At 42.5% G+C, this 26,587-nt stretch overlaps 1 protein-coding gene across 1 annotated transcript in view; it reads right to left on the bottom strand.

The window, feature by feature from the left end:
• Nucleotides 1–26,587, bottom strand: part of LOC137294937 (DNA repair protein XRCC3-like) — a 44,453-nt gene that overhangs the window by 15,997 nt on the left and 1,869 nt on the right. Inside the window, exons 3-4 of the mRNA XM_067826151.1 lie at nt 25,936–26,022; nt 7,712–7,834 (exon numbers count right to left, since the gene is read on the bottom strand). Of these exons, the coding sequence (XP_067682252.1) occupies nt 7,712–7,834; nt 25,936–26,022 (210 nt within the window). The remainder of the gene's footprint in view (nt 1–7,711; nt 7,835–25,935; nt 26,023–26,587) is intronic.

The raw sequence follows: 26,587 nt of genomic DNA, 5'->3' as shown, positions 1-26,587 counted from the left end.
GTTTCATTAATAAGCTGCTAATATGATGAATAATTTTATCAAGTCATAATCTTGCAAGAGTTAAAAGAACATATCTTAACAAGTTGGAAAGAGAGATATATTTACAAAATGACCCCTTGACGTTTCACTAGACAGTTGGACCAGTGACTGGAGATTTACTGGCCTGACTGGAGTTTTACTAACCATAGGCTATGATACAGGCCAGTGAATATTTCACATATTTGTCAAAGCATTCTGTTTGCTGGTGTCTCCCCTGGAAAAGGGGCAGGCTTTAATCACCCTTTATCACCCGGATTGTGTTTGCTTGGAATTGAGTGGTTATTTCTCCAAAGTTTGAATTTCATTATGACACATGGTGCTACTGGCAGCATTTACAGTACACAAGATGTGTCAACTGCAAGAGATATCATGTATTTATTCATAACCAAATGTTGACTTGTTTCCTGTTCGGGGCACAAGGTTAATGATGATGAGATAAGCATCGTGATGTGCCAAGGAAACCAAGGGACAGGAACTGAAACACTTCAGAAAAGTGAAACAAGATGGTGACAGTTTTTCTTCCTTGTTATGTTTATGAACATTGAATAAAGACATAATCAGCACATTTTGGTGGAAGTCACAGTGGCTGAGTGGAATAGGCGGCAGGCTTTGTGGGCTGGCAATTAGGTGGCTGGCACTGAGGGTGTGGGTACGAATCCCGGATGAGACTCAACCCAAAGGTCTCAGAATCTGGACTTAATTAAGAGTGAGTGAGTGAGTGACATGGGCATCGATCTGCACAATTGGGAACTGATGACATGTGTCAACCAAGTCAGTGAGGCTGACCACCCGATTCCGTTACTCGCCTCTTACGACAAGCACAGTCACCTCTTATGGCAAGCATGGGTTGCTGAAGACCTATTCTACCCCGTGACCTTCACGGGTCACTTAACTAAGAAAGAGTAGTTCCACTATAAGTTATGTTACATAATAAGGAAGACTGAAGATCAGAAACAGATCATTTGTGGGGTCTTTGGCAGTTTTTCAGGCTCAAAACGATCCCTTTTCCAGTAGTCATGTTACACTAACCAGATTTGTACGTCCCAAATATTCTAATGCATATGAGTTCAAAAGCTTCGAGCAGCAGCCAAATGTATTGCAATTGTTCTCAGCATTATGGATTATGATTAAAAAACACCAATGGTATATGGTTTGCTGGCCCTGCAGTTGACAGGCTCCCAAATCATATTTAGTTACAAGTAAAGCAAGGGTCATGAGAAGATGACATATCCACCAGGTCCCTGCATATCTGAAAGGACAAATCATCTGACAGTTACATGACATTTCTTTAGACAAAGTTCAAATTGTTTCCAAGGAAATAATGAAAAATATCAATGCCAATATAAGTAAACAGCAAAGGCACCACATCAAGATCTGTCTCATATATCTGCCAAGTTCGGTTGAAAGATATCAAATGATTTTTCAGTTGTGCTCAGGAAACAAAGCCCATCCCTCCCTTTTGAGACTAAGTCTGTATCATTTCCATAGAAACTGAGAAAAGTGCCAAAAAGCTGAAAATAGCAAAAGGCACCACTTTGGTGTCTGCCTCACATATCTGCCAAGTTTTCTGAAAGATATTAAGAGGTTTTTAGAGTTGTGCTTCAGAAAAAGTGTCCAACCCCCTCTTTTGAGACTAAGTTCAAATCCATGGAAACCAAGAAAAACAAAAATGCCAAAAATCAGTAAATAGCAAAAGGCACAACCTTATCTTCAGTTTGTTAAGTCTGGCAATTTTGGTCTAAAAATATTGAACGTTTTTTGAGTTATGGTCCAGAAACAAAATGATTATGGACGGATGGATGGATGGATGGATGGACAGACAGACGAGGCGGCGACTATATCCAACCACTTTACATGACAGTGGTACAACAAATCATTTGTCTGAACCCATCCCCCCCAAATAAAACCCCCACTGTTTATAGTCAAATTTCAAACCAGTCATATGTGTTTGATGAGCAACAAGAACAAGAAGACAATGGCAAAATACTCTTATGAATATGTCTACTAGTTATGATGATGTCAAATGTTTTGGTGCGTATGTGGAAAAGACGAAGGAGATTATTGAAAGACTTTAAAGTTCTGCTCCAGAAAGGAGCACTGCCACTAAATTCAGTTCAAGCCAAACTTGTCGCCATGTAAACACCAAAAATATTTTATTCAGAATTCCATAAATACCAAAAGACACCAGTACACTAACAGGCCTATCTATGTAGAATGTTGGGTGAAGAAATAGTGAACAGTTTTAAAGTTCTGCTCTGGAAAAGGACACTACCACCAAATTCAAAGTCAAAAGTGTTGTCATGGAAACACAAAAATGTAGTTTATACAGGATATTATGTGGATAAGTCTGGTGAAGAAATATTGACTTGTTTTAAAGCTCTGCTCCAGAAAACAGCAGAACCACCAAATTCAGTCGAATTTGAACTTGTTACCATGGAAACACCAAAAATATTTCTGTAGAAAATCCAAAACCACTAAAGGATCCAGTACACCACCAGAAATACAAGGGGATGTCAATAAGTTTGAGCCTTGCATAGAAAAACACAAAATATTGGTATGAACCACATTTATTTTTCAACATAGTCCCCTTGTGAGTCAACACACTTGTTCCATCTTTTCTGCCAGGCGCTGATGCCATCTCTGTAGAAGGCGCCATTTTGGTCCTCAAACCAAGCCTCAGTAGCAGCAATAAGCTCATTATCATCTACAACCACACAAATGTTTCTTGAGATTTGGGAACAGATGGTAATCACTTGGTGCCAGGTCTGGAGAGTAGGGGGGATGCGGCAAGATTTCGTACCTGCATTCCTGGACAGCAGCGGCTGCAACGCGAGAGGTTATGTACTGGAGCATTGTCTTGATGTAGAAGAATGCCACGTCTGATCTTCCACCGGCGCTTCTCCTTGATTGACTGTTGCACTTGCCTCAACAAGTTAGCTTAAAATTCCCCATTCACTGTTCTTCCTTTTGGTAAGTAATCTATGTGGATGACGCCTTTGCTATCCTAGAAGACTGTCGCCATTACCTTCTGCACTGATCTGGAGGCTTTGAACTTTTTGGTCCTTGGAGAAGTGACATGTTTCCATTCCATGGATTCTTGTTTGCTCTCAGGATCATGGTGGTGGATCCAGGTTTCATCACAGGTTACAAGCCTAAAGTGAAAATCTTCTGGATTCTTGTTGTATCTGGTTAGCATGGAGTTGCTTATGGTGACCCTTGTTTGCTTCATTTCATCTGTAAGCATTCTTGGCACTCATCTTGCGCACACCTTAGACATGACGAGATGTTCATGAAGAATTGTCTCGATGGATACGTGTGAAATGCCTGTGGTCTCCTCTAACTCATGGAGTGTGATTCGACGATTTTCCAGCACAAGTCTACGCACTCTGTCAATGTTTTCCTGACTAGTGCTTGTTGTTGGGTGACCTGGACGGGGGTCATCTTCAAGACTCTCTCTACCATACTTAAATTCATTGACCCATCGTTTGACGGTAGGAGATGAAGGGGAAGACTTCCCATAAACTGCTGAAAGCCTTTCTTCAAAGTTCTTTGCCGAGTTTCCTTCAAGAACTAAAAACTTAATTACTGCTCTATACTTAATTTTATTCATTTTCACTGCCATGAGGGGGGTGTCTTTCTGTCAATGTGACCTGTTCAAAAACTTCTGAGAGTAGGATACCAAAACTTATATATCACATCAGCTACACCCCAAGGTTCAATGTCGTACCATAGACTGTGACACCGGGGTATGAAAAATGCTCAGAGCTCAAAACTTATTGACATCCCCTCATATCTATGTGCCATGTTGGGTGAGGAAATATTGAATGGATTTAAGGTTTTGCTCTAGAAAATAGCACCAACACCAACTCCAGTTAAAGTCAACCTTGCTGCCATGGAAACGCAAAAATATATTTAATGACAAATCCAAAAGTACCAAAGGGCACCAGTTTACCACCACACCTATCTATGTACTGAGTTTGGTGAAAAAATACTGAACGGCTTTAAAGTTCTGTTCCGAAAAGGACAAATGTGCACGTATGCACACACAGAGGCACGGAGGTAGTGCATTATAGCAAAAAGGAGGGCAATGTCTCTCTTGACAATGTCCAGATTGCCAGCAATACTTTATTGAATAACATGGATAAAGTTAACTAGCTTTCCTTCAATTTGGCTGACAAACACAAGGCTACTATAAAACTGAAGAATACAAACCAATTAAAATAGTTAAATGGCCCCAAACAGCATCCATTTAATTGCTTGACCCCAATCAGCCATGCTTGTAGGAAGTAAAGCAGGTGCAAGTATTATGGTCCTGACCAGCCAAGACGTTGCCAATGTTTACTGTAAGGGTCCAAAGAGAAGCAACTCTGCAGTATCACCTGGGTTTCAGGAATGATCATTGTACCCCTTTAAAGGTCACATGCAACCAAAAAATCAAACATAATTAAAACACATTTATCACTTATTCATGACATATAATATACATTGCTGCTTTTAAAAAAACAAATAAACAAAATTATAAGCGTACAATCGCGATTCAAAAGTGCAATATTTTGTACTTGGGTTTACTTCCCCCGAAACGAAGCCCTCGGGAGACCGAACCCGGTCTTAGCACCTGGATGTGCACTCAAGTGTAACGACGGATTCTGATTGGCTGTTTCATTTGCTGATCTGCTGAGGGTTCATTGTGTGTAAAGACAGATGATCTGTTTGATGGGCATTTTAGAAGTATAGCGAGTCACAAGAAAGTAAGATTCTTTATGGATAACAACTTCTTTTTGTGTACTTGATGCGTCGTTTCAGTATGGATTCATATACTGTTGTCAAACAAAATCATACACACTAAAACAAGTCGTTATTCATGAAGAATGTATATAGAAATGTTGGGTTTGGAAAATACATGTTCTCCGAATTTGCGCTCGATCCAATAAAAAATGACATCAGTAGAGATGGTAAACTACTGCGTGGCTGGAATCTGTCATTCGTCCAAGTACAAGGCAGGACTGACAAGAGTTTGCACCAGCTTCCGTGAGATCCAGTCATCCGAAAAAAGTGAATGTAGTTTGTTTGCAACCCACAGACATAAAAACATGTCATGTGTATCACACGTGCCTAATTACATAATGTGGCAGAGACGGGACTCGGGTGCACGAGTCATAAATCAACTTATTTTCTTTATGTCGTATACTCTGATAGGTGTTAAGTTCAAATTACACGTGGTCAATGAACTCCGATTTCGCGGGCTTTTTTTTCATCGCGTTTTTTTCAACTTTATAGGTTGAATTGGCATTTTTTATGATTTTTTTTCGGTAAGTGCATACCGAAAGGTACCAGAATCTGCAAAGTTGTGTTTTACGTTGCATGTGACCTTTAAGGGATGCATATTGAGATGGAATGTCGACAATGGTGAACAGTAGCCAAGATATTCTCTGCCCTTGGCTGGGTGACTACAGTGGACAATGGTATGAGCACATCTTGAGGACCTGCTCAACTGAGTAGACAAGTCAGAGTGATTGAGCATGTCTTCCGAGCAATTTTAGCAACATGCCAGTAATATTGCATGGGAAATATGGAACTGGCTGCATAAATGGTAGCTATGTGGATATTCAACCAAAGTCTGTCAGTAACAACTGACAGATTTAGCCCTTAGGCTGTAGCCCTCCACCTAACTCGGGGGAAAGGCATGAGTTTTTTGTTGAGCAAACATTGAGAGAATTGCAACACTGACATGGGTTGCGTAGGATGATTTAGTCAGGAAATTGGAGAAAAAGTACAAACTTGATCTCTATCCTAAGATATGCCACAAACATCTGTTGACTAGAGTTAGGGAATAATGTAGATATAAAGCCGATGAAGTTCTGGGCTCTTTGGTTTAAAACAACGACATAAAAGTGAAGAGGTCTTTATAATGAGGTATGGGTAATGACTGTTAATGTAGGTGGTATGCCATCTGATTTCTTTGCTGCACTGCATCCTTGTATAGGATGTGCTAGAGTCATTGGATTTGTTCATGGCTTGGATGGTTGGTTTGTGTTTAAATGCAGCACTCAGCAATATTCCAGCTATCTGGCATTGATCTGTAATTATCTCTGCCAGATAATCCAGTGATCAGCATCAGGACCATCGATCTTCACAATTGGGATACAATGACATGATTGTGTCAACCAGGTCAATGAGCCTGACCCTGTAAGCGTTAAAGTGGGGGTATTTTACATTCATTTTCCCATTTTTTGGAACAGCCCCACAGGACATTTGGGTTAAAAAATGCTCAATGCTGGTTGAAAGAGGCAACTAAATGGATCAGGTGACAGATCGCCTTGCAATATAAATCAGCTCCACACTTGATTATTTACATGCCACTGTCAGTGCATAAAAATGCACATCTGTGTTTTTCAGCAGTTTTAGCAATATTCCAGCAATATCACGTCAGGGGATGATGCACATTTGTCTTGTTACAAGGCATTTTCTGAAGAGGTAGTTATCTCCAACATTTAGGCTTATGCTGAAGATTTTAAGAGTGTTTCCTGTACATCTGATTTCACTGCTCAAAGGTTTTCAGTTAGCCTCGCATAATCAATATTTGTGCACCTACACGTTTAGGCACGGTATGCGGAATTAACAAGGCACATGGAAATCAACAATTATACAAACCTTCATCAATATTAAATGTTCATAAAAACATACATTTCAGCATCTGACACATCGCTATAGTAGTGGGATGAAGCCATCATCCACACGACAGTATCAAAGTCAATTGAGCGCAATGACATCAATATTCATGATCGCTAAAATCCAGACACACAGTATGATGATTAGTTTACGCAAAATGCTGATACCGATGTAGGATTTAAGTTCATGTCTCACAATGCTGACAAGAAGGTTTTAGTTAGGAAATGTTCAGAATTTGTCTACTTTTGTCTTTTTTCATCAAAAAGATACATTTAAACAAGTACATTTACTGAATAAACACAAGCATATGTTCATTATTCATTAATTAAAACCATTTGATTTGACCATAAAAAGTCAAGATTGTTTTCACTTAGTAACTATTTAACATTTACAAGATTTACCAATACAGACGACTGGCAAATCAGCGATGTCATGAATGAAAACTATTTTTTAGGGTTTAATTTCATCTTGATGTTTTAGCATTAGTGCAGGGCCCACTTGCACAAAGCAATCTTAGCGCTACGACTATCTTAAGCCTATGTTTAAGAATGGGAGTTACAATCATGGTAGCACTAAGATCGCTTTGTGCAAGTGAGCCCAGAAGAGTAAAACTATGTTTGCTGGAAAACATTGGATAAAAAACTCTACTTTGAAGTTTGTGATTTCCGAATCGTGACACCAGGAAGAAGATGACTTCCTGTTTACAAACACGAAATCTTTCGTCACACTTCTATCTGTAGCGACTGCGCAAATCCGGAAGTGACAGGTGTGTGAAAATAGATGTCAGCGAATTTACATTATGCCAGGAAAACAATTCTGAAGGATAACTTAAGGGTACCAGTTGTTTTGCATAAGTTGAAAATATGAAATATCTATTGCTTCACTTTTGACTGACTGTAAAAAAGCCCACCCCAGCATACAAAAGTTACTGTCCTTGTTATTTAAAAAATTTTGTTTTGATTTTGGATTACAGCTTATACCATTTTTGTAAATTTTGACTCACCTCCTCCCAAGCCTCCATGTTCAAGTGGAAGTTGTACTGTGAGACACAGCTGTAGACACAGTTGAGTCTTGCCACTTGCACTCTCCCCAGAAATCTCTGTGATACCACGTGACAATATTCCCCCTGTAAAAAATATGACAGTTGTCAACTCAAGAAAAAGCATGCTCTGCTCTAAAGTCAGTCACAAAATAATTTCAAGTCAAATAATATCCACCAACACAAGATGGTAGATATATTTGCTATACATGTTTTCAGTTATACATGAAATGAGACAGCGTGAGGTCATCTGATTTAGTTGATGAATGTCATCAAAACTTGCATTGATCGATGATCATTATATCAATCACAGGATTTCCCATCCACTCATACTTGGAACAGCAGTGAAATATATAGAAACAAACCTGTCTGCAAGTCTGCTCTTTTTGACAACCCATTTAATGACCAACTTAGTTGGCAATCAAATGGTTATTCTGTTATAATATCTGAAATTATTCATGCTTAGTGGTCAATCTAGTGTTCCTTATACCATTTACAAACACTTGTGTGATAACCTCTACACATTTAATGAATTCACTCTATGTTTACAGGTATACTGCTGTTACTAATACTACTCCTTTTGATGTCAAATAAACCTCTTCACACTTCACAACAATGATAACAATGATAACACTAAACTGTACAGCAAGTTGTTTTTCCTGTTAGAATCTAGGCATTTCAGCTGTTACATACACACCAACAGTCTTTGTTACATGGCAGGCATCAGTGTTTAATTATACCAACTTGACCACAAGTCAGAATACAGTATCGTTTCAGCAGAATTTTCAGTTTGTCATGGTGACAAAGCTTCTGTTCAACTTCTTTGATCTTTTGTTCTTTCAGTGATCACCTTGGTTACCTGTAGATTTAATTCCTTTTAATCTAAAATTTGGAACCTCACACAGTGTGTTTAGGTTTTCAAGTTCAATTTATCAGTTTATTCTGCAGGTAGCCTGGCTTCTTGAAGAAAACAGATACGGTCTATCACCTAAATTATATATATACCGCCCCCAAAGAAATGATAGATAGCCAATGACAGGACCACACAAAGGGACAGTGAACATGCATTTCTGCAATGTTGTTTGTGTCATGGGTAAATACCTGAATCTCAACACATAAATCACACATTACTTTTCACTTTGCACTCAAGGCCCATCAACCAACAGCTGGGCATCTGTGTAAAGGGTGACAAACACACAGCATGAATGCCACTGTTGTAAGTATTAGGGAAAACATCATCAGGCAAAAACTGTACTACAAATGATAACACTGCAAACCAGGCCAGTAGCTATGCTAAAACATACAATTTGTTTATAAGTTGACTAGTTTTAATTAATTAAGGACATGAGAAAGATCGCATTCTGGAACCAGACTATTTAGCCACTGACCAATCAAGCTGCCATGATTTTGAATATCTCCTCTGGTTATGAGACCTGACATGAAATGTAACATATGGCAAGTTAATTAGGTATCTTCCCAAATGTCAGACACGTCAACTGTCAGACGGGTAATTATCAGATTAGTCATGGTAGGTTAGTCAAGTATTAGTTACCTGTTTACCTTCCAGCCTTCCAGTAAAATGGAACAGACCACAACAATAAAAACTTAGCAAGTCCCAGGAAAGTTTTAATAACCTTTGCTCTTTTATTATTTACATATCAAATTATCAATTGTAAAATATGGTGATTTGATTATTTTACATCACAATCTTTATAAGTTATGTAAGCCCCAACTTTAAAATGTTAATTACATATCTTGTTAAGAAATGTAAGTACCAACTTTATTATTAACAAAAGTATAGCACTATTTACTATTTACATATATGTAAGTCAGTACGGAGTATTGTATCCAATAATTATAATTATTTACGCTGCTTTTAGCAATATTCCAGCGATATCACAGCAGAAAATGGGCCTCACACATTGTACCCATGTGGGGAATCGAAGTTTCAAGAGATGTCCTACAGCATCCAGGAATTCTATGGATGTCAGTGGAACATTTCCCTCTGCATGTCTTGATGATACATCTTCAGTGTGTGGTCTGGCCTCTGGTCTTATTCTTGGAGTATGTGAACCCATCAAGAAATACTTGCTGGGTTTTATCTCTGAGACTGAGTTCATGTTATATATCACATGTGAGATTCAGCTTGAGTTGCGGAGAACTTTAAACCAAGTAGTATAGGGAATGACAGTTCTAAAACACTTTCAAGAAAAGTCTCTACAAAGCCTTATTTAGTAAATAAGGCTTTGGTTGGGCCCTTAGCTCTTGCTACTATTACCCCTACTACTTAACGTGTGTTGGAGGTAACACTGTGCCGTACGGTACGATCAATAATTCTTCTCTTACAAACCCCCTACCCGGCCCATCCCTCAAGTAGTACAAGTTAGGTTCGTCGGCTTTCATATCCACTTTATCTATGTTGTAAGTTTTGACTGACCATATAGGATCGGTGGCTCGCTTACGGCTATCACCCTCGTGTTCCCCCGGCTGGTATAGATACATTACCCCTACTACTTAACGTGTGTTGGAGGTAACACTGTGCCTATGTCACGTTTACCTCGATGAAACAGTTTAACGTGAACCGCCTATGATCTCTTTGGTGTTCATAATAAAGGCTTGCTGGGCTTTTTGTATCCCCTGTTCTATGTACTTTTTTTTCTCGTCCTCGCTGATAGCAGACTTACGAGACTTGGATCGAATATCTTGTTTCATTCCGTTATATTTTTTGAGTTCAGAGAGGATTGAACGAAACTCCTCTTCTGAGATCTTACTGTCAGAGAGTGCCGTGGAAATACGCTCACTCACTGTGTTGAGCTTTGCTTCAGCCAGAATCCTGATCTCGTCGTGTTTCAATGCCTTACGATGCAGTCTGCGTGATACCAACTTAAGCGCCAACCCTAACACCCCCGCTATCCCAGCTGTTATTTCAAAACCTAGCACTATAGGTGCAGCCACGATGGTGGTTAACAACCCAACACCTGCAGCCCCTAGTCCCATGCTGGTTGCCATAAGGGTAGTGTCAGCCCCGTCCACGATATTGAAAGCTCTATTGTACTTCTTACATAGTGCTTTCCGCGTGTCACGGTCTTGTTCTAGTTGGCGTTTCACATCACATAACTGCCTCAAGCGGAACCCATCTACGGTTTCCAGCGTCTTCGATACTTCATCTACAACTGGGTACAGACCCATCCTATAATATATATTTTGAAAGATATTTTAATTGGGTTTCAGTTAATATTCTATCAATGAATTTGAAGTCTACAAGTTCTAGATTACTCAGGGTAATAGGTGAGAGGCTAATAGACTTTCCTGTTGTAATAAAAACCCCACTGAGGCTTATTAAGTGGTTTATAGGACCCGTGGTATCCTGTTGTATAACAATACGACAATATTTGTTTCTGTGTTCGTCATACCAGTGTATTGACACCCCGGGTAAAATTTGGTGTACTATTGAGGTGTTTTCCTGGTTAAAGAAGACTTCTATGATGAGTGTGTAGGGGGAGAATATTTTATCAAGATGCCACTGGGATAAAAACTTACTGCTAAATGTTAATTTATTTTTTATTCCAGAACTTAACCTATTTTTTCCTTCACGAAGATTTATCGAGGATGTTGCTTTATCCTCAAAAATGAAATCCCCGGGCCAGATACCGTTATTCCTAATCTTAGAGATGGCCCCCCACTCGTCTTTTAATGTGATATAAGGTGAGGTGAGTGTTAAGTTGATCAGCCATTTGGGCTCTTTTAAATCTGATAACGACACCAGTCTGTACACGTTGTCTTTGAAGTGCAGGATATATAAGGCGTCTTCCTCACCAGGTTGATCGAATCCCTCCGTATCTCCTAGGTCGCTAAGCATAGTGTTGGGACGATGACTGGCCATTGTTATACTATTACGATATAATTTCCAACTGGTTTTTTGATAATAGTTCAGGGGTTAACTTCATACCCATGAAGTGTATGTTGTCAGGCAGGAAGATCTTGGTTAGTGATATCTTGTTTTCCACGATCACGTTGACCCCCTCCATACTGGTGTCGGCTCCAACACCCACCCGCACGTAAACGTTGCAAACTTGATACTGGTGTTGTTTCACCCACCCGAGTTTGATCCCCTTCACGATTTCGACATCATTCCCCGATGGTTCCCCTTGGTAGACTTTGATGATCAGTGTTGAGTTTGCCGGTAGACTCTCTAGTATCTTAACCACGCCTTCGAATTCAGACACCAACTGCAATGTCACGTTTTGTATGGCCGGTTTACTCGATAGCATGTGGGCTGCTATAGTGTTGACTGGGCTGACGACTACGCTACGTCTCTGAGTTGGGACGTAAGCCACGAGCAGGGTTCCATTGTTCACGACTTTGTTTAGGTGGTTGTCTTTGTTATCAGTAAACACGTAAGGGGAGACGAGTCTAATATTGAGAAACCAGTCGTTATCGGGTAACAACACCCACTTGTCATCTTCGGTGAAGACGAGCATATATGGCTTGTTTCGGGCGACGGTAGTGCTCTCAACATCGTCTAAGTCGAACAGTTTACCCCCGAACGATGGGTATATTATCCAGTTATTACCGGTGTTGACAAGGGCGTACTTAGTGTTGATTTTTGCTCTTGTGGTATCTACTATATCACTTAGGGTTCCACCGGAGGGGACTTCAACGCGTTTGTAAATGTTGTTTTTCAGTTGCAAGGCGTACGATTTACCATCTACTCCGGGAGCGTCGAAACCGCGCGTGTCTCCAAGGTCGGAGATCCCGATATTGACACATTTTTTCACTCCGGGCCCTTGTGCGCTGGTCATTTTACATGAAGCGTTAAGCTGAGGTATCCTATATTTACAGGATTATGATTTATATGTAACACCAATATTATCAGCTCAGGTATGTTGCCCTGGGTTAATCTCTTATACTGCCGTGGTGAAAACGACTCGGTTCTACCGTCGTTGTATTTCTCAGTTTTCACCGGCACTGCTCTCAGTATAGTGGAAGGGTGACCTCCTTGAATGTTGTACGTTGTGCTCACCTGACCGAGATGAATGTACAGCTCTCGGTACGGTACTAGGTCGGGTAACTTCGTGCCTGTGACGGTTGTTGTTGGTTTTATCTCGTCAGGAGACATACCGAGTATCCTCGCTAATGGTCGACCGAGCCTCAAGGAGGTTCTTCCGTTGTTGATTAACACCACTGTACCGTTTGAGTCGTTCATCTTGAGTTCGGCTCCCAGGGGTTTGAAGACCTCGTCGTTTAGAGAGCACACGCTGTAGTAGCCGTCAGTTATCTGACTGCGAGTTCCACTGACGAACAGCTTATTGTTGCTGGCGTTGATGTTAGTCCATTGCGGTAGGTAGGTGATATCGCAGAGTGCAACTTCGAGTTGACCTGACGTGTTATCGATCGCGTGCGTCAGCTGAACGGCCTCACCGCTCGTTATTCCTGGAAGTGTTATGTACATATTATAATATATGAATTATATATTATAATATGGATTTAGCACACTTGAAAATCGTGGTGAATGCAGATGGTACGGGGTTTAAAACAACATTTATTGATATCTTTGAAAACTATATCGTGTCCGTTAATAACGATCAGGCGGTGGTAAACTGGAATCAAAACCCAATGCAGTTTTGGCAGAACCAACTCAACTTTGCTGTCTGGTGTGCGACGACAGGGTCGGGTGTGACACCAGACTACGGTATAGACGAACTGAGTAAGGCGGTTATTTTGTTTCATATTTATTATCAAACGAGACGAATATTGAAGGAAATAAAGGCTCCTCTTCCCCAAGATATAGGGTGGAGTATGACGAATAACGGCTATGATAGATGCGCTTATGAACGTATTTGTGGGGAGTTTGAGATTCCAACGAATAAAGACTTTCGCCTTCCTGGTGTGAACCATGGTCTCGGTATAGTTCTCGTGTACTTCTACAGGTCCGGAACATATAGGGCCGGTTCTAAAGATGGTTCATACAACCCAAGCAAACATACATTTACAGGCCCCACAACGAATGAAAAGGTCCATGTCAGCTGTATAAAGCAAATCAATCCTGATGCAGCCACAGCCTGGACTAAAATGATCTCAAAAACATCGAAAGAATTCACTCGTGCTGGTACAATACGCTTGAACGACTCGATTCGAACGTACGTGTGGGCGCTGTTGGGTGCGCAGTCGATGACGCGTTCCAACATCCTAGGTAAGGGAACTGCTTACGACGCTCAGACACAGTTCGTTGCCAACGTTGATGATGCTATCAATGCTCCAGTTGATATCCCGCGGGCCATCGACCGTTACCAAAACGTGTTAGAATACGCCAGATTGAAAGTCAACTACGTGGTCGGCGTGGGGCTGTACATGGCCCCGAGTGATATGCAACTGAGAGTAAAAAAAGTGGTGGGTTATAACAACAAAATAGTCATAGCCACGGCGGGCCAAAAGTTGGGTATCAACCCCGATATTAACGCCCCCTATATCCCACACATCCCACCACGTGAAACGGGTATAGTTGCGCCGCCCCCGGAGCCTAAAGTTCAACAAACACCACAGGAGGTGGCCCCCCATATTCAGGCCTCCTATCAGCAGCATATTGATAATAAAACAGCCCTAGTGGTTGGTGGGGTAACTTTGGGACTTATTTGGTTAAAGATTTCTTAGCCGCTACGTACACCAGACCAGCCACGGCGACGATGGCTGCCCACATGTTTTGACTGAGCCACATGGCAGTTTTAGCCAGAGCGCCCAACAACCACGAGACGATGCTACCCAGGATGCCGGGAAGGGCTTCGGCGGCTTTACCAGCTAGTTTAGCTAGGCCTTCCCCGAGTTTTTTTATCCAGTCTTTAACACCACCACCTGTGGGAGTTCCCCCGCCGCCAGGTGTGGGGGGTGTGGGGGTTCCCCCCACCAGTGACACCACCAGGGTTGATATAATGAAACCCAATGCAGTCAGAATGCTGGCGATGGTGATCCCTTGCTCCCGGAACAATATCCGAATCCTGTTGGCTAAAGTTGTATCCTCGTTCAGTATTCTATCGATTGTTTCTGGGATCGAAGCTGTTCACAATTCGAGGAAGCGGATTCCAATCGTGTACGTCTCTCGTCTTCTAAATCACGTAGTCGTTCATTGATACGACGCTTCATATCATCGTTTTCAGTTTCGTTGAGTTTGGTTTTTTCCTTAGCGATGTGCTCGTCGATTTCGTTCAGTTTCCCCATGTTGTTCACGAGTTCTCCACGCACGCGTTTCACGGCTTCGTCTAAGCCGCGCAGTTCCCTTACCGGAAAGTCAAACCCCGGTAACGGTTTGTCCCAGTAGGTGCTCAACAGTTTTTCTATGCTGTCCGAGGCTTCTGTAGCACGCTGTGGTGTCATTTCATCTCTAGTGGTGAGGTGGGATCTGGTAGCTTGCAGATCTTCAACAACGGCCTTAGGTATTGTACCAACGTAATCATGCATGTTTAGATGTTCACGGATAAATTCGACACCATGGCGTCTGGCTAGAGTTGACAAGGCCAGTGGTTTTTTATTGCTCTTGTTAACGAGGTCAACCTCTGGGTTAGACTTAAGGCGTAGAACACCCTTTGTATCAATAAAAAAATTATCAAGGTATCGACCCTGTGGATCAACGTAGTATTTATCACTTCTTAAACTTTCGTAATAATCATCTACCGTTGTTGCCAAAAGTTCTTGGTTCAATGGTGAACTAGTAAATGAGGTCTCCTGCTCATCAGATGCCTGGGCACTAGCGCCCGGCATCTCCGTCATATCTATGTCTTCATCCATTAGTATTTAAATATATTTTATTTATATATAACAATGTACGGCAGAAAATTAGATCCTTTCAGAAGATTGAGAGAGCCATTAGGCATCAGAGCCGTGCGCCAGTCGGTGACCATCACCAACAATCCCAGCAAGATAGACCAGAATCAAACTCTGCTGGTTAGATTTCCAAACCTTGGTGAGAATGACCTTATTGTACCAGGCACTGTTCGACTGGCGTTCAATATCACGTTGACCTCCGACAACGACAAACGCGAGCTAGTGCGGAACGTGGGTCGAGCTATCATCAAGAAAACGACCGTCAAGATCAGCGGTAACGAGGTGCTGAGTATTGACGACAGCGACGTGTTTCACTGCTACGGGGATCTCTGGAAAAGCGAGGGAGAACGAGTCAATGATGTGTACCAGGGCATCAGCAAATCAACCCGGTCGCGCATAGGGTATGCCTTCACGCAAGACCAGCTAGACAAGCTATCGGACGGTGAAAAGGCCATCGCTCGAGCATACGGGAATCGATTCTGCGTGCCGCTCGACTTCGAGTTGCTCACGGGACACGCGCCGTTTTACCAGGCCGCGCTGGGTGATAGGCTCGAATACGAGCTCACGTTTAACGACTATAGCAAAGTAGTGCGTACGCCGAACGGTGATGAGGCTAGTTATGCCATAGACAACATCTCTCTGGAGTTCGACATGGTCACTAGCCCGGAGCTGGCCAGGCAGGTTCGAAGCCAGTACTCTGGGAAGATGGCTATCCTGTACGATCGCGTACTGAGGCATAGATCAGTCGTGCGAGATAAGAGCGACACTGTGTGGAATATCAACCTGAATGTGCCGGCGCGATCGATGAAAGGTATCCTGGTCGTCCCCGTGGAAGATTACGAGCCATTCCGGAGGGACAGCGAGAAGTTTTTCAACCCCGAGATTGAAAAGGTGGAAGTGACCATCGAGGGCGTGCCCAACCAGCTGTTCAGTCATGGTATGAGACCACACCAGCAGTGGGATGAGATAAAAAAGCTACCAGTGACAGTTGGGGGGACCCAACATTATATAACAAAGGACCTGGACCTCGGCTCCGTGCAGATCGGTGAATACCTGACCACCAAGTACGCCCTATGGTTGGACATGCGATCCACGGATGATGATAAACTGCACGGTAGCGGGCGCCGTATAGATAACGGCAGCGAAGGGATAACCATCCAGATTACTAAGAAGGCTCAACCCGCTGGTAAGTTGAAATTATATCTGTACGTTATTATGGACGCGCAACTTAATATAGATAATGGGAGATTCGTGCAAGCCATCTACTAGTGGGGGAGACCCCCACACCCCCCAGGGGTACCCACAACTACCCACTGACCCACACTGCGCCATAGTGTGCGGGCAGACTGGCTGTGGGAAGACCGTTTTCGTCTTGGATATGTTGGAGGGTTACTACAAGGATGTGTTCGATAACATCGTTATCATGTGCCCTACTCTGAGCATGAATAAAACGTACGCGCGACCTTGGGTGATGACGGACCCGGACGTACACAAAATCGACCCTGGAACACGCCTGCAGGACTGGTTGAAAGCTCTTCACGAGAAATTTAAAGGGGAACCGACGCTGTTCATACTGGACGACTGCAGCGCTAATCGCGAGATAACAAAAAAGAGAGACATGCTATCGTACCTGGCCTTCTCCGGCCGGCATGCAAATCACAGCGTCTGGGTGCTAACGCAGAAGTTCAACTCGGTGTTGAAAGACCTCAGGGAGCAGACGCGATGGGTGGCCTTATTTCACTGCAAGGACAGGGATTCGTTCGAGGAGTGTTTGAGAGAGAACGATGTGATGAGTAAATTAGAACGGGAACGGGTGAAGAAACAGCTCGCTGAAACTAAACACGCTAAGCTCGTGCTAAAGACCGACCAACCAGTAGCATATATAGTGTGCTAAAGCTAAGCAAAGCTAAGCTAAAGCTAAGCAAAGCTAAGCAAATGCTAAGTATAGCTATGATATTTGAAGTGTTTGTCGTGTGCAACTTAACCTTCATTTCTCTGTGTTTTGTCTGCATCGGGTATTATATAGTTAAAACTAAATCTTACTTGTTATATTATAAGATGGAGTGTGAGGAATTGCTCGAACAGTTGGGGGTCTCCCCCACGCCGCCGGCAGGCCCCACTGATGATAAGCGAGAGAAACTGGTGGCGTTGGCTGTTGGCGGCAAAGCCAAACATTACTTTGGAGACTACACTCCGGATAAAATTCATAAAATGTCAGCCGAAGAAATCGATAAGCTGTACGTTAGATACGAGTCCCGGCTCGGAGCAGAAATGACAAAGACAATAGGATCGGCTATCACCCAGATATACACCGGTATTGTGTCATACTTCCTTCCCATTCCACCAGAGCGCCGACTTTACCTGTGGGAGGACCTAGATAAAGACCCTTTTATCGAACACGCCGTGAGCTCTATCAGCTGCGAGCTGTACCACAAATATGGTATGTTGTTGGCTCCAGTGACGGCGGCGATTATCACAGCAAAACATTGTCAATTTGAGAGAAAAAATAATAATAATAGTATAGATGGATGCTGCTCCCGAGGTGATACCCCCCACACCCCCAACAGTGAGGGAAACTCCACTGGAGGAAACCCCCACAGTGAGGGAAGTGACCCCTTCACAAACAGTAACCAGACAGAAGAATCCTAAGAGAGTAGCTGCCGGTAAAAAACGGTGGTGTAACCAACATAAAGTGACCAACCCCCGACTGTTGTTGGTTGTAGGTGTAACTGCTGCCTTGGCTATCTCGTGGTTATATACACATGAGGGAAACCATCACCGTGAGGTGGTACCCCCCACCCTAACACAATTAGAGGTCGACCCGCATATCATGTTATAATTTAATATTTTTATATCATATACATAATGTCTGAGGGGAAAACGTTCGTCAACGACGCATACCACGCCACAGTGGTCGCCAGTCTAGCAGTAGGGTACGCTCGGTTGACTAAAATGGTGCTTAAACAACCAACTATCAAGCTAGATTTCAACCTGCAGGATATGGGTATGCTCATAATGAACCTTGGTATGGCGATGGCCACAAAAGACATCCTAGTAAAACAAGGGATCATACCTGATAATATAATGAAATAAATATAGGGATGGCCACGATAGCTATGATGGTCGGTGGGGCGTTAGTGAATGCCCTGGCATTTTCCGGGAGTAATTTCCTCTTCTCTAAACTACGAGATGATCACGCGGCTGAAATACAGGAAGAAAGGAAGCGGCACGATCTCGCTACTGAGAAATTACAAAGAGCACAGGCCGAGTACGCTAAAAAACGTCTCCAGAGGATCGATTTTATTAACGAACAACTCCAGCGTGAAAACCATGCCGTTCAAACATTCAACGATGTTGATGAAGCAATGAAAGAATACTACCTACTAACTGGTAAACAATTGGAACCGCTCAATAAACCCACACTCGCTCAGTACTACACACCATCCAAGGGACAAATGAATCGTGAACTGGGCTTCATAGTGTTGGGTATAGCAGCTACTGCGTTGGTTGCGAAGCAATTAAATTAAATACCTATATAAGTAAACATGAGACCCGCTCCATACCGATGCGAATACATACTTATGGGGAAGACCGAGGCCTGTGGTAGGAAATGCAGGAATCAGGGGTTCTGTTGTTTCCATATGGGAAGTCCTAACTACACGTGTTCTGTGTGTGGTATCGGGGTTAAAGGACACTACTGTCTATGTAAAGCTCACGGAGCGAACGTAGTCAGACATCAACTCATCTACGAGAATAAAAAAGGCTACATAAAAGAACGTAGGCGACTGCTCAAGATAGACTCCAATATATCCAACAGTGCGTGAAACAGCCACTTAAGGGTTACCTCCCTTTACTGTGAACCAATTAGACATTGGTTCTCTTAGGTGTAAACACTATGACTACTGTGCGCGAGCTGAAGCGGGTCGCAAAACAGAGAGGTGTGATCGGGTATTCTCGAATGCGGAAGTCAGCATTGTTGAGATTACTAGGTTTAGAAGCCCCTCCTACGGTAACACAATTAAAAGCTCAAGCAAAACAGCTTGGATACACGGGTTATTCAAACCTGGGGAGAGCCGGGTTAACCGCATTGTTATCACATGCCCCCGTAGCACGTCCCACTGTAAAACAACTGAAAGCCGAGGCACACGATTTGGGTTTAGGTGGGTATTCCCGTATGAGAAAACCACAGCTTTTAGAATTATTACGACAGAATAGAGCTATTGACCTACAGTTCGTGCGCACTGAGCGCGCTGTAGGCAACTATTTGAGAGGTTGGCGCATGCACGTTGATAGAAACATAGACATTACAGATATCAAGCCTCTGATAGCTGATAAGGTCAACCAGGAACTAAATAACCTAGGAAGTATCAAGTTTCAGATCACAGTGAAAATGTCGCTCGATAAGCAGGTTGGGAGTACCACTGAGTATGTTCAGCCTTACTTCCGAGGTAAACAAGAGGTCGTCACACATACAGAGACCATTGACACATCAATCGATACCAGTTTTCAGCAGATACGAGAATACCTAGAACGCTACACACACTTGGGGTCCGGGTGGGCTGTAGATAAAATCGATAATGTCTATCTAGACATAGCTAACTACCTGCCATTCAGAGGCGGGTCATACCTAGCCTTGCCCCCCTACTATAGGAACAAACATGCCATAGTAAACGTTAAGAATAGAGGAAACGATTGCCTGAGGTTAGCTATCAGGTCAGCCTTATTTCCAGCTGACACTAATCCGAACAGGCCTTCTAATTATCCTCAGGATGATGGGCTCAACTGGGATGGTATAGATGAACCCACCCCCATATCCCAGATCACTAAAGTAGAAAAACAGAATAATCTGGCTATAAATGTCTTTGGACACGAAGGTAACAAAACAATAGTACACAGGGTCAGCCCGGTGAAGGATCGCCAAGTTATCAATATATTCATGATCCAACGAGGTGAAAAGTATCACTACACGTGGATAAAACATCTTAGCCGGTTGTTGCACGACCAGTCGAAACACGATGGGGAAAAACACTTTTGTGTACGATGCCTACACGGTTTCAGTCGAGCTGATTTATTAGAATCCCACCGGGAGGATTGCCAAGGTGTGGGGCAGACGGCCATACGAGTCGACATGCCTAAGGAAGGTGATAATATCCTAAAATTCAGTAACCACAAGAACCAAATGTCTGTGCCTTATATCATATACGCCGACTTCGAAGCCTTAGTTGTGGGTGGGGATTCCACCAGTGATGCCGCCGGCGAGGCTCCCTTCACCCACAAAACACAAGAGCATAAAGCCTGTTCGTTTGGATACATTGTCGTCCGTTGTGACGGGGAAACGAAAGCTCCGGTAGTATATAGGGGCCCTGACGCGGCTGAAAGGTTTCTAAAGTGTTTGCAGGAGGAAGAAAAAATTATTAGGAATGCATTGTATAGAATCGCTCCCATGCGTATGACCCGAGTCGACAGGCTAGCTCACGCTAGTAGCACTAACTGTCACGTGTGTGACTCACCACTTAACGGTGATTCGGTGAGAGATCACTGCCACATAACTGGTAAGTATAGAGGCGCCGCTCACAACGCGTGCAACCTCAAGCTTAAAATCAACCCTAAGACAATAAACATCCCCGTTGTCTTTCACAACTTGAGAGGGTACGACTCACACTTGATCATGCAGGCCATCGCGAAAATCGATGGTAATATAACGTGCATCCCCAACAACATGGAGAGATACATCTCCTTCAGCTTAAACGGACTTAGGTTCATTGACTCGTTTCAGTTCCTCCTGTCGTCACTCGACAGTCTGGTCAAGGCCAACAATACCTTCCCTATCACCGATCGATACACAGACGCCGAGACTAGACCCCTGCTTATGAGGACGTGTTTGAAACGTTTAGGCGGACGTGTTTCAAGCAGTATAAACTCGACCCCGCATGGTATTACACCAGCCCAGGTCTGTCGTGGGACGCCTTGCTTAAAAAGACCGGAGTTAATTTGGAATTGCTCACAGATTACGACATGCACCTATTCATTGAGAAAGGCTTGCGAGGTGGGATTTCCATGGCATCCAAACGATACGCGAAAGCAAATAATCAATACGTGAAAGGTTACGATCCTAACAAGCCAACCAATCACATTCTCTACCTCGACGCAAACAACCTGTACGGCTGGGCCATGAGCCAGTATCTACCTACAGGGGGATTCGAATGGGTACCCCACGTTGATGTTATGGGGGTTGCACCAGATTCGAACAAAGGTTATATCCTCGAGGTTGACTTAGAGTATACCAAGGAATTACACACATCGCACAACAGCTACCCCCTGGCTCCCGAACGTATGAGGGTTAACCCAGACTGGATGTCTGAGTACCAACATAACTTGTTAGGTGGGCGTGTGACAGACGTTGAAAAACTCGTGCCTAACTTAATGAATAAGACCAAGTACATCGTTCACTATCGCAACCTACAGCTGTACCTGTCGTTGGGTATGAGGCTGACCAAAATACATAGGGTGCTCATGTTCGACCAGAGCCCATGGATGGAGCCCTACATCAGAATGAACACAGACCTACGAAAAAAAGCCACCAGTGATTTTGAGAAAAATCTCTACAAACTCATGAACAACTCGGTGTTTGGTAAGACTATGGAGAACCTGAGGAAACGCGTGACCGTGAAGCTGGTTCGGTCGAGTGAGGAAGACAAGCTCAGGAGATTGATAGCCAGTCCGGCATTCAACCGTAGTAAGATATTCACAGACAAATTGGTTGCCCTACACATGAAGAAAAGTCACATAAAATTCAACCGGCCTGTTTACGTGGGGATGAGCATCCTCGATTTATCCAAACACCTGATGTACGACTTTTACTACAACGAGCTAAAGAAACAGTACGGTGACAGGTGTGAAGTGCTGTACACTGACATGGATTCCCTGCTGATGGAGATTCGAACCGAGGACGTGTACGAGGACATGAAAAAACACCTCGATTTATACGACACCAGCGACTACCCTAAGACCCATGCCATACACAGTACGGTAAATAAAAAGGTCCTAGGTAAGATGAAGGACGAGTGTGCTGGCACGCCCATAGCCGAGTACATAGGTTTGAGACCTAAGATGTACTCCATACTGAAAGCCGACAATAGTGAGATCCGGAAGGCTAAGGGGGTTAAGAAGTATGTGGTGAAACAACACATCAAACACGCCAGATTCAAGGAAGCCCTGTTCAAGACCCGTACCTTTAGGCATAAAATGAATACACTTAGAAGTGATGGACATAAGATATACGGACTGACTATAAACAAGACGTCCCTGTCGCCTATGGACACTAAACGTTGGATAGCTATTGATGGAATAAACACATACGCGTATGGACATGAAAAAATTTGAGGCTATTTACTACAGTCCGCGTGGGTACTGGAAAGGAGCTAGCGCAGTAGATAAGCTAGCTAAAATAGCGCGAGTACCCCCGGAGTAAGCCAAAGCGTGGCTTGAAAAACAAGCCCTGTGGCAGATCTATTTGCCGGCACCACGCTACGTGCCTAGAAGGAGGTTCGGTATTAACATACCTAATAGCGTTCACCAGGCAGACCTACTGTTCCTACCCCACGACAAGAGGTACAAGTATGCCTTAACCGTAGTGGACGTAGCCAGTCGTTACAAGGAAGCCGAACCCTTGACCACGAAAGATTCAGCCCAGGTAGCCAGAGGATTCGAACGCATATACAAACGCAGCCCGCTGACGTGGCCAACAGAGCTGCAAGTTGACCCCGGACGGGAGTTCATGGGTGCCGTGTCACAACTGCTAGCCAAACACGATACAAAGGTCAGGCGTGGCACGGCCGGAGCCCATCGCAGCCAAGCCATAGTTGAGAGATTTAATAGGACTTTGGCTGAGCGCTTGTTCGGCTATCAGTATGCTAGGGAGATGGCCACCCCTGGAAAACGATCGACTGAATGGGTCACGAGGTTACCCAAGGTGGTGTCGGCAATCAACCATGAAGTCACCCGTCTCACCGGTAAGAAACCGGCAGACGCTATCAAACTAAAATCAATAGTTGCAGAGTCGGCCGCTCCATTGCGTGGGAAGGAGAAACAGATACCAGATAGGGCCCTAGTGAGGTATCTATACCAGCCGGGGGAACACGAGGGTGATAGCCGTAAGCGAGCCACCGATCCTATATGGTCAGTCAAAACTTACAACATAGATAAAGTGGATATGAAAGCCGACGAACCTAACTTGTACTACTTGAGGGATGGGCCGGGTAGGGGGTTTGTAAGAGAAGAATTATTGATCGTACCGTACGGCACAGTGTTACCTCCAACACACGTTAAGCAGTAGGGGTAATAGTAGCAAGAGCTAAGGGCCCAACCAAAGCCTTATTTACTAAATAAGGCTTTGTAGAGACTTTTCTTGAAAGTGTTTCAGAACTGTCATTCCCTATACTACTAACCACTTAGTCAAGTATATACAACAGTTAAAGCTTATCTAATAATGTTTACTGCATTCTGCATACTTCCTGTATTCCATTTAGTTGAACAAACTACTACAAAATCACAAGTCTCTAGGTGCTATGTGTAGCCTAGTGGTAACAATGTTCACCTGTCACGCCCAGGTTTGATTCCCCACATGAGTACAATGTGAGAAGGACCAGTGTTTCTGTTGTCCCCTGCCATGATATTGATGCATTTTTACTAATCATGGTGAAAAACTATACTCTTCACTCACTCTCATGTCATTGTCTCTTAATACATGTGTTCTCCCTGAAGCCAAATGTCATCTGACATTAAATAACATCTGTGAAAACACAAATTTTTGAAGCACTATCAACAATGGTGTAGAATTGCATTTCTTGCTTGAAAGAATCTGTCAACAATGCAGTACACTGACAATTTTATAAACTGTAGACATCTGAAAGCATCATCTGTGACTATACTGAATACATGCTTCATATGATGACTGACCTACATTTTTTCCAGTTCTACATTTCACCTCTTGGGCTGTGTGTGTTGTATTTTCTTACTTTGGAAGCTGTGACTTTATATGAATGAAAAACCAATCATTGTCTGATGTCAAACACGTCACTTAGTCTCTCTCTGTATATAGAATTTGGATAGTTACAAATAATTCCATTTGAATTTAAACGGATCCCCTGTGAAATGGCAAATTCAGAACTTTAGTCAATCATGACTTGCTATATTTCGGGCTTCAGCATTGCAAGGAAGGCCAGGTAGAAGGAAAGGAAATGTGGTTGAGGAGCTGTGAGACAGACTGTCAAACATACTGTGACTGCAGTGTGTGTGTCACTATTAACAGCAGATGGTTGGTGCTGGCATGTAAATGTTGCAGCAGTGATCTGTAATTAGTGGAAATTCCAAGTTTCTTTTGTAGAAGCTATTTCACACCCACTTAAATCAGAAAGTTTGTAGATTTGTTTTATCTTAAACAGCTCACTAAAAAGTGACTAATATGTAAGTTTACTATTTTATCATAACTACTTGGTCTCAACATAGGGGTATTAATTATAACTCAAAGCAATATGTGCCATGAAAAAACTTGCTCTTGCACCACTAACAATCTGTTGATCATATTGTCTCCTCAGATATAACATTCTGAAATCATTTTCAATAGTAATCGTTTAGAGCATATCTCACCATCTGGTTTGGATGAAAAACAAACTCAGCTGTCTCTGTACATCTTAACAAACTTTCCAAAACCTGCAAATCTTCCCATCATAAATTCAAACATTTGATTTATTTCATTTGTAAATGGGTGTGTATGACAGTTGAAAGATCTCTTAAATTACAGGCAATGTTTTTGGGCAAAATATGTTTCAAAATACATTTAATTGTAAAAAAATCACAGGGGGTTTAAGTATAGGTAGAATGACTGATAAATGTAATCACATTTAGGAAGATTCACATGTAGGCAGAATGATGTACATGTGGTTCACATGTACTCAAAATGACCGACATACAGCTGCTACACAATACTGTAATGTTAACGATGGCTGTCATCTCAACATGTAAAGCAAACCAGGAAATCTGCACTGTGAGAAAGTAAAGCTAACTATCATGCAAGAGGCTAACATAATTCATCACGTAATTTTTCCAAAGACGTTGACATTGCAAGTGATTTAAAACTGTGCAAAACTGGGATTCAAACCCATATTCACAGGTGTCTGGTGTGTCAAGAGGACACAACTGTGCTCAGCAAAGATGACTGGGACCTGCCTTTATCATGTTTATTGAGAGTTGACCAAATTATTAAAATTATCAACAACAATATGTTTTCAGCCAAAACCAACCAGCCAGCAACTAATACAGGACATAAGCTGGTGGTAAAATAATATAATTTTGTATGTAATTGCTATTTTTACCTTTTAGATGCTTGTCTATAATAGGGCAACCTGTGCTCAGTTTCCTGATGGGAACAACACTGTCAGAGCCTTTTAATAATTCTAAAGCTGAAAATCAAAATGATAAATATTGCATATACAAGAATGACAAATATCAAAGCAATCTATGTCAAATACATATTTATTTACTTGACCTGAACTGTCTCCAGACATTATTTTCTTTAGTTGAAACAAAGTGTTAGATGTATAGAATCATCAGCTTACTTTACCAGCCAAAGTTAACTTCATTTTGGCTCAAGTTTATGACTACTGCATAATGTCAAGACTGTATAGACCCTAAATGAAAAAGAATCTAGGACAACTACAGATAATTAGACAGTCAATGTTTGTAGTAGGTTTTGTAAGAGTGTGTGCTGAAATAAAATTATAAATATGTTGTCTAGATCTTTTGCACATGAAATCCTGAATCATTTCAAATTTCTTGGTTTCTTTAATATGTTGTTGGTATAAGGTAACTTTTGAAATTAAGTAGATCAGAATCTGTAAGTACAAGACTTCTATGCAAAAGATTTCTGCGTTTTTTATCAATTTTTTGTGAGGAAAACACAGGTTTCTGAGCTAATGCAAACACTGAACAGGTGCTTGTTTTATATACAGTGAAGAAAGTAGAGAC

This window comes from Haliotis asinina, chromosome 8, assembly GCF_037392515.1.
Source record: "Haliotis asinina isolate JCU_RB_2024 chromosome 8, JCU_Hal_asi_v2, whole genome shotgun sequence".
Classification (NCBI taxonomy): domain Eukaryota; kingdom Metazoa; phylum Mollusca; class Gastropoda; order Lepetellida; family Haliotidae; genus Haliotis; species Haliotis asinina.
This window is presented reverse-complemented; position numbering and strand designations above follow the sequence as displayed.